The sequence below is a fragment of the Phalangium opilio genome, unplaced genomic scaffold (genome assembly GCF_054372755.1).
Source record: "Phalangium opilio isolate 3A_F unplaced genomic scaffold, DU_Popi_V2 ptg000063l_1, whole genome shotgun sequence".
NCBI classification, from domain to species: Eukaryota; Metazoa; Arthropoda; class Arachnida; order Opiliones; family Phalangiidae; genus Phalangium; species Phalangium opilio.
The window spans coordinates 2,876,971-2,886,313 of NW_028324180.1; the positions used below are offsets into that span (position 1 = coordinate 2,876,971).

At 37.8% G+C, this 9,343-nt stretch overlaps 1 protein-coding gene across 1 annotated transcript; it reads left to right on the forward strand.

Annotated features, from left to right (window-relative positions):
- The first annotated feature begins 5,625 nt into the window (after positions 1–5,625).
- On the forward strand, positions 5,626–8,776 carry LOC149662733 (uncharacterized). The gene is made up of 7 exons (XM_089842268.1): positions 5,626–5,714; positions 5,789–5,881; positions 6,985–7,057; positions 7,120–7,191; positions 7,274–7,486; positions 7,550–7,704; positions 8,677–8,776. Exons 1-7 carry the CDS (start codon positions 5,626–5,628, stop codon positions 8,774–8,776), a joined length of 795 nt encoding a protein of 264 aa, XP_089698394.1.
- Positions 8,777–9,343: the final 567 nt, after the last annotated feature.

Below are 9,343 nucleotides of genomic sequence, written 5' to 3' on the forward strand. Positions count from 1 at the left end.
CCCTAGGGATTCCCCCCCCCCCCCCGCTCTTTATATTTTAATGGTTTTCTCGAGTTTTCTTTTTTTCGGCGAGAGGCTAATCACTCTCGAAATGCGTTTAGAAAATCTCCATTAAGGAAAGCGCTTTTAATGCTTGCACGTACAGTCAAGCGAACAACATGTGCACGGATTACGCTCAGTGAGTAGCCCCTCGTTTTTAAGAGCAATATAGTCTTTGAATCTGATAATTTCATACTTTCATAAATTGCGAGTTGCCTTCACAGGTTAAGCAGAATACCAAAAATGGTTTCTCATCTCAATGCGCTAGATGTTCACATCCTTTTTGTTGAGAGGCCTAAAAGTATGGGTGAACTTCGTTGCTTAGATAATTACATAATAACCTGATTTTATTTTTAACTAACTTACTTCCATGATTTTTGTTAAAATATTTTTCCCCCGTGCCATATGTCATGGGAATGCTTCAATTTATACAGGGTGTTTCTGATAAGTCTGCCATAAATCAAGGGGCGTGTTCTTTGGGTCAAACTGAGTGGAAAGTGTCAAAGAACATGGGGTGTACAAGAATTTGCAACGAAGATATGGCCCCCCAAACATTGGCCCCTAAAACAAGAAAATATTCGAATATGTAGACTAAAACAAATTCAGCCTTATCAACTTGTTTAGAAATAATGAGACAATTTCAATAGTTTCCCTCTAACATCGTTATTGAACTTTCACCTGGCAGAAGTGTATTAAATGAGTAGAAGTATGCCTACTCTAGTAAAGTAAATTCAAAGTATCATGGTACCTTTCGGTTGGTATTACTTTTATTCTTAACAAGTTAACATGGACGTTACAGGTATTGTTCAAAATGTCCACCAACGGCGTTAAGACAAACATGAACCCGTCTTTCGAAAGATTCTTGGACATGTTGGAAGATTCCTGGCATGTTCCTGATTGTTTGACAACCTTCAACAATTCGTCTTCGCAAGTCTTCCTCATCACGGACTTCATTCTTGTACACGATGTCTTTGAGATGACCCCAAAGATAGAAATCGCACGGATTTAAATCCGGAGATCTGGCTGGCCACGCAACTGGTCCTCCACGCCCAATCCACCTCAAATTAAACGTAGCATTAAGATGTTCTCTAACTGCACGGCTGAAATGTGGGGGTGCCCCGTCGTGCATAAAACACATGTCATGAAGTAATGCTAACGGTATGTCCTCGAGTAGTTCAGGTAAAGTATCTCTTAAGAACGTGAGATATGCTTCACCATTTAGTCTGGGTGGAAGAAAATGCGGACCTAGTAAATGATTACCGACAATGCCGCACCATACGTTTAAAGAAAATTGCTGTTGGTGACTTCTACCACTAGTTGCGTGTGGGTTTAATTGGCGCCATTCGTGGTGGTTGTGATAGTTCAGAATTCCATCCCGGGAAAAATGTGCCTCCTCGGTTACTAGAAGGACCCGTGGAAATTGATTGTCCTCTACTCTGGCCAAAAACCACTCGCAAAAGTCGATGCGTCTTGGATAATCTGCCGGGTTAAGAGCTTGCACCTTTTGAATATGATACGGGTGAAACTGATGTCCGCGGAGAATTCGCCAGACCAAAACGTGATTAACATGTAATTGTCGTCCAACTTGTCTGGTACTTGTCGAGGGGTCCTCATCGAACATGGCAAGGACGTCTTCCTCGATTTCCTCCATGTCTTCTGGAATGTCTCGCTCTCGAACGTTGTTGGGTTGTACTTGTCCGATGTCCCTCAAGCGCCTGTCAACAGCCTCGAACGTACGACGATTTGGTATGCGTCGTTGCGGAAATTGTTCCTGGTATCGCCGCTGTGCTTCCACTGAATTGCCCTGCGCCAGTCCATACATGAGATGCATGTCTGCATATTCTGCATTGGTATACGCCATACTGTACTACCACACGTTCGTTCGAAGTGATACTGTGACGTTATCAACAACATCGCGTTACTTTATAGCAAACCACCGTTTAGTTTTTACGTTTGCGTCATGACTGTCAGCATTGTTTTTTATCATATTCAAAAGGTGCAAGCTCTTAACCCGGCAGATTATCCAAGACGCATCGACTTTTGCGAGTGGTTTTTGGCCAGAGTAGAGGACAATCAATTTCCACGGGTCCTTTTAGTAACCGACGAGGCACATTTTTCCCGGGATGGAATTCTGAACTATCACAACCACCACGAATGGCGCCAATTAAACCCACACGCAACTAGTGTTAGAAGTCACCAACAGCAATTTTCTTTAAACGTATGGTGCGGCATTGTCGGTAATCATTTACTAGGTCCGCATTTTCTTCCACCCAGACTAAATGGTGAAGCATATCTCACGTTCTTAAGAGACACTTTACCTGAACTACTCGAGGACATACCGTTAGCATTACTTCGTGACATGTGGTTTATGCACGATGGGGCACCCCCACATTTCAGCCGTGCAGTTAGAGAACATCTTAATGCTACGTTTAATTTGAGGTGGATTGGGCGTGGAGGACCAGTTGCGTGGCCAGCAAGATCTCCGGATTTAAATCCGTGCGATTTCTATCTTTGGGGTCATCTCAAAGACATCGTGTACAAGAATGAAGTCCGTGATGAGGAAGACTTGCGAAGACGAATTATTGAAGGTTGTCAAACAATCAGGAACATGCCAGGAATCTTCCAACATGTCCAAGAATCTTTCGAAAGACGGGTTCATGTTTGTCTTAACGCCGTTGGTGGACATTTTGAACAATACCTGTAACGTCCATGTTAACTTGTTAAGGATAAAAGTAATACCAACCGAAAGGTACCATGATACTTTGAATTTACTTTACTAGAGTAGGCATACTTCTACTCATTTAATACACTTCTGCCAGGTGAAAGTTCAATAACGATGTTAGAGGAAAACTATTGAAATTGTCTCATATTTCTAAACAAGTTGATAAGGCTGAATTTGTTTTAGTCTACATTTTCGAATATTTTCTTGTTTTAGGGGCCAATGTTTGGGGGGCCATATCTTCGTTGCAAATTCTTGTACACCCCATGTTCTTTGACACCATCCACTCAGTTTGACCCAAAGAACACGCCCCTTGATTTATGGCAGACTTATCAGAAACACCCTGTATTTAAAAAATGCTCCTGGCTGGCAACAATTCTCTACAATTTCACCGGTGTTTGAGAATGGATTCTAAATTCCATGGACTTATCAACTTACTTAATTCCTTTTTAATAGAAGAATGCCCATCTGTGACTAGTTCTTTAATTTCTAATTTAAAATCATCCCCTTAATTAAGAATTTCTTGCGCAGCAAGTTTGAAAGCAATAACTTCCATGTTTGGACTTTTGCCATCAGCATGGCGAACATCTCTATTGTTAAAAGCTAGCACTTTCTGAGTTTCATAATTGGCTAGGGAGTATGTGCAGTACATGGCACTATGGCCGGGAGAGTCATTTCGTCCATCTCCTGTAATTATGAGATCTTGCCATTTCTTGAAACATGTTTTTTTTTGCATATTTTCCCAATATATCGCGACAGCTGGGCATTTAAATGTTCTTGCTACCTCCATAAAAATAAAATTTATATCTTGTTTGTGAAGCCAACATATTTATATTCGTGTTATTATATAGTATGTTATATTAGAAGGAGATGTAAAAAAGTGTCTCTTCGTTTTTAGCCATATCGTAGTATACGATAGGCTCTTAGTTTGACCCGAGCTGTCCGTAGTAGTAGTAGTAGTAGTGGCCGGGGTTGTCGCTTCGTTATCGTCAGATTTTAGCTTAAAAGGAACTTTATATTACCACAACCCACCCATAGGGGTTACAGGGCTCGGTTAGAGATTTAATTTTAATTAAAATTTTTTCAGGTCAGACCCGGGAATCGAACCCGGGTCGCTGGCGTAGTAAACATCCACTCTACCAACGAACCATAGAGACTTGATAGAAACTCCGAGTTTTTTATTATTTATTCTTATCTCTAAAATGTCGGGGTGATGTGGGGTGGGGTACCTCTTAATCTGTGGGGTCGGAAACTTTTGAATTTTTATCTGTGGAGTCGGATACTTATGAATTTGTATGTTTGGGGTTTTTATATTTATTTTCTTTCTATGTATGTGCTAATTAAATAGATAACGATTTTCCCCGTTCTTCGTTCTCGTTCGGTAGCTATCGTCATCTATGTAATGTTTGACTGGAACGTTTTGGCGGTTAATTCAAAAATGGGTTTAGATAGAGCTAACATAGTGTTAAATGAGCGTTATGCGTTTGATCATTTTAGCATTGCTAAAGGTAATTCGAGGGGATAATCACTAAAATGCGTAATCACTATAACTAAACTTTCTCTTTCAAAGGTTTCTGGGCATAAGTGCTTGTTAGAAATTTATAAGATGCGATAAGTGTGCATCGGCATAAGTCTATGTTGTAAACTCATCGAGGGGATTATCACTAAAAAGTATCTGTTCTTCGATTCGCCGGAATATTAGAATTACAGCATAAGTAAATTTATACGGTTATAATTTAATCACTGTTTAGAGTAGGGAATCGAGGGGCTATTCACTCTGATTTTATGCACGGTAAATCATTTAAGCATTGAAAAAGATAGCGCTATTCACTCATTAGGGTAACGTATAGAGGGGTTATCCACTCATTAGGGTAGGGTATAGAGGGGCTATTCACTCGTACGATATGGCTACTATTACGAGCCCTTGGGCCGTCTTGTTATTATTCGGAACAACAGAATCCCCCAAGTCAACCCTGTCATAAAACCATTCGGAGAGAGTTTCTTAAAGCAAAGGGCGGCCCGCCTTCGGAACCAAAAATCGTCACTAGATGGGGCTAGGATCGGAGATAATTTATTCAGTCTCAACTAGTGCATTAGGCACCATTGGTCAGTTTTTTCCAAGCACCAAACACCACGGCTTAAATAAAGTAACCAATTTTTAGCATTGATATGATGTTAAGATGTTAGTCTCGTATCGCTGCATTGTTCGCCTCTCAATGTAACGGTCGCAATTTAAACTCGCGAGTCCCACCGGTTATAGCTCGCGACGTCGCGTTACCTTCGTGACAGCTTACTTTGTCTAAGTTACTTGTGTATGTTTGGGAAATTCTAAATTTTCTCAAATGATATTTTAAAATTCTCGAAATACCACAGTATTATTGGTTTGTGGTTATGCCTCCTAAAAGTGAGTACCGAATTTAATTTATAGTATTTTTGAGTATTAATTTTAAAAGCAAGTCTTACGATTACCATTAGGTACAAAAAATAAGATAAGCCTTGGTGATGCTTTCGAAACATTTAGGGAAGAGCGGTTAAAGCTCAAAGTTACCAATGAACAATTCGCGACTTTGTTGTTGAAAAAATGGACGACTGGCTCAATCACGAGCAATGTTGTACCACAAAATAGTACTACTAGTATTGGTATTCAAACAGATATATTTGTAAAGGTGGGTTCTTCCTCTATCGGAACAAATACTGAATTTAGCTGTTTAAACCCAAAAACGTATCAGCGTACAAAAAAACCGACTAGTAAGTTTACACTATAAATCAAGAGTTAAATTATGGTATTGAGATTTTTGTTTTTACTTTAATAGAATTACAAACCCATTTGGAATATGGACTTACACTAGAGTCCGATCTTGAGTCCAATGGTGAAACACCTGAGAAATTTAAAGAAATGTTTTCTACGCCATGCAAAAAAGTCAAATGACTTGGCAAATTTCGAACTTTCTCCCATGTAAGCTAAATACCATATTTGTATTACAGTACGTCATTATCTGTTTTTGTTTTTTAACTCTTTAATTACTATAGAGTTAATGACATTGAGAACGATAGTGAGATTGATAAAAGTCGATTAGCTACGGTGGAGGAACATGAAATGGCTTTGGGATTAGAAAACATTGGGTTAACTATTTTTTTAAATATATATGATAATTTTCTGTTTAAGGCGAGGCTTCATAGATTTACAGATTTTCAAGCGACCATAACTCGGTTTCTACACATAGTAGCCTATTCTTATTATATTTTTCGTAATTTAGATTGACTTTGCTAGGGCATCATATAGTCTAAACCTTGATAGCTATTTTTTTAGTTTTAAGCATGATGCCAGAAGCAAAAGTATGCTTCGGACAAACATTGGTCATTGCCAACAGATTTTCTCTGAGAGTTGGACTCTTTTGTAATGTACTTTAAAAGCTTAAAAGTAGGGTATCATCATGTAGAAATTTAATCGCAATAATGGTTCATTTGTTATTGACGTTGCTAAATGACTGTAAAACAATCAGCCCAAACGTTTCAATTTACATTTTATATATTTTAATACACCTAGCCATCAAAGAACAGACCGTCCTACGCCCAAGGAAAAAAGTAATCACTCTAAGTGAAATCATCTTTGAGATATAGATAGTTTGCACACATTGATAATTCATACCATTTACAACCGGAGGCTGGGATACCTTATTGTCCTCGAGGTATCCCAGCCTCCGGTTGTAAATGGTATGAATTATCCATGTGTGCAAACTATCTATATCTCAAAGATGATTTCACTTAGAGTGATTACTTTTTTCCTTGGGCGTAGGACGGTCTGTTCTTTGATGGCTAGGTGTATTAAAAATATATAAAATGTAAATTGAAACGTTTGGGCTGATTGTTTTACAGTCATTTAGCAACGTCAATAACAAATGAACCATTATTGCGATTAAAATTGCACACGATGATTTCCTAGTTATAACATAAGTATATTAAAAAAGAGGCCGTTCGTCGGAGTAAATCAGTTAGCGAATGTTTTCTCAAGGATCTTTTCACTTCTGGCATCATGTTTCAAATTAAAAATAAACTAAAATAAAATAGATATCGCCTTTTAGATGCTAGGAAAGCCATCTTAAAAAACAAGACCAGATGAAAATACGATTTCTAGAATACCAGTTATGGACGCTTGAAAATTCTTTGATCTTTCAGGCTTACTTCCATTTAAATTATTTGAATTTTTTAACTATAATCTGTGTCAGGGAGGAAGATGCAGATCCCTTGAATTTTTCTAATGCATTTACTGATGGTGGAGAAGAAAATGATGAAGAAAAAGTGATTTCTTAAATCTTTCTATTGATTTAATAACGGTAACTTAATAATTGGTCATTTTAAAGATGCCATCTGAATTCGGGGACTTCCCTGACCATAATGATTATGACTCGCTTTTAATTGAACAATGTGCAAAGGTAAACGCTTATTGTTGAAGCGTTTTTGTTGAGAATTATATAGTTTTTTTACAAGAATGATAGTTTAGTTTACTCCTTTCAGGCAGAGGTAATTCCAGAAACGAGAGAAAGTGTGGTCGGCAGTCAAATGGCTTTAGTTCACGTACCCACATTATTGGCATTAGTAAAAAAAGCTTACAATTCTCATTGTTACATTTGTGGAAGTTCTATAAACTATACAACACAATACATGGGAACTGCTATGAAGGTGACATGGTGCTGTAGTGAGACAGATAATTCTGCGAGGCATAGCAAGGTACAAATATTGTCACTATAATGATAGTTTTTTACTACATTTTTTACCTTATTATTTATTTAGGGTAATTGGGCAACGCAGCCAGTTATTGATGGACTATATTCTGGAAACTTAATTGTCGCTGCTAGCATTCCATTTTCCGGGAATATGTATGGAAAAATAGGGATGTTCATGAGAACTGCTGGAATCCTCTTTTTCAAAAAGGACACCTACAACAAGTAAGACTTTTTATTGGTTTCACAGGGTTCTTACGGAATCTGTTTAAGTCGGGGATATGGAAAATAAGTGAAAAGTCAGGGATTTAAATCTTTTTAAAAAATGTAACAGTGTCAGTGATTTCGTTTTGTACATCAAAACCTGATTGCTTCGAGCAATGCTAAATATGAGCTAAGTGTATTTATGAAGTGGGCTCTGGTTAAAAAAATCTAAAAACCACTTTAATTACACAATAAAAATTTTTTAGTATCAACGCGTGACGACTAGTTTCACCTTACATCGAAGGCATCCTCAGGTGTCGTTAACAGTCTTTTCGCCCGTATCAATTTTTGATTCCGTTAATTCCCGCCTGTCGATTGTAAACTCGTCCGTTTTTTGGTTTTTGTAACAAAGTTCACCGACATAACTGGCTATTCAAGTCATTTTTTTGGGTTTCTGTTTTTTAATTATTTGTAGGTATTCTCTTAAATTTAGCTTAAAGTAATTATCAACTGTGGCGATGGATTGAGCGTTTGCAAACAGAACAGAGTGGTCATTTTCCATGCTTATATGTTCGGCTAGCGATGATGAATAGGACTTGTTATTTTTAATGTCGTTTTTATGTTCATTGAACTGGAAACGGAAATTGCGTTTGGATTGTCCGATGTATGAATTCCGTGTTCATGTGGCAAATCATGCATTGGACAATCCAAACGCAATTTCCGTTTCCAGTTCAATGAACATAAAAACGACATTAAAAATAACAAGTCCTATTCATCATCGCTAGCCGAACATATAAGCATGGAAAATGACCACTCTGTTCTGTTTGCAAACGCTAAATCCATCGCCACAGTTGATAATTACTTTAAGCTAAATTTAAGAGAATACCTATAAATAATTAAAAAACAGAAACCCAAAAAAATGACTTGAATAGCCAGTTATGTCGGTGAACTTTGTTACAAAAACCAAAAAACGGACGAGTTTACAATCGACAGGCGGGAATTAACGGAATCAAAAATTGATACGGGCGAAAATACTGTTAACCAAACCAGAGGATGCCTTCGAAATAAGGTGAAACTAGTCATCACGCGTTGATACTAAAATTTTTTATTGTGTAATTAAAGTGGTTTTTAGATTTTTTAACTATTACCTTATACACAAGTGTCATTCTACACTTATTTATCTGGTAAACATCTTAAAATGGTCAGGGATATTGGCAAAAATTGGTCAGGGATAAGCTGGAGAAGTCGGGGATTTTAAATATAAAAACTACGTACTATCCCTGTTTTAATGTAAAGCACAATGAATAGTCCTATGTGAATACTCTGATTAAGGCAGAATAAAAGCGTAAACAGGAAGGGATAAATGGGCCAAATTTCTAGCTATCTCTCCAATCCACCAGTAGGTCCTGATTTCATATTCCCCCCTGTGTAATTCATCATTGGTTCTTGCAAACCCGTACCAGCGCGTCGTGAATGGCGACAACAAGTGAGAGAAAAAAGTCCTTTTACATTTCCCTCCTGTACTTTGAAAGGGGGAGTAAGATTTTCACGCGCGTCGACCTAGAATTTTTAGCTTTTCCTTCAGGTCAAACGCTTTTGCTGAAATACTGTACCAACAATGGAAAGTCTATTATAAACCTCTAAGATGAATGGTCCATTC

What these genes read in the sequence shown, in the direction of transcription:
- LOC149662733 (XM_089842268.1), top strand. Translation starts at nt 5,626, where the DNA reads ATGGTGAAACACCTGAGAAATTTAAAGAAATGTTTTCTACGCCATGCA. An exon ending in TAATTGAACAATGTGCAAAG is followed by an intron (nt 7,192 to 7,273) that starts GTAAACGCTTAT and finishes TACTCCTTTCAG; the next exon opens with GCAGAGGTAATTCCAGAAAC. An exon ending in ATTCTGCGAGGCATAGCAAG is followed by an intron (nt 7,487 to 7,549) that starts GTACAAATATTG and finishes TTATTTATTTAG; the next exon opens with GGTAATTGGGCAACGCAGCC.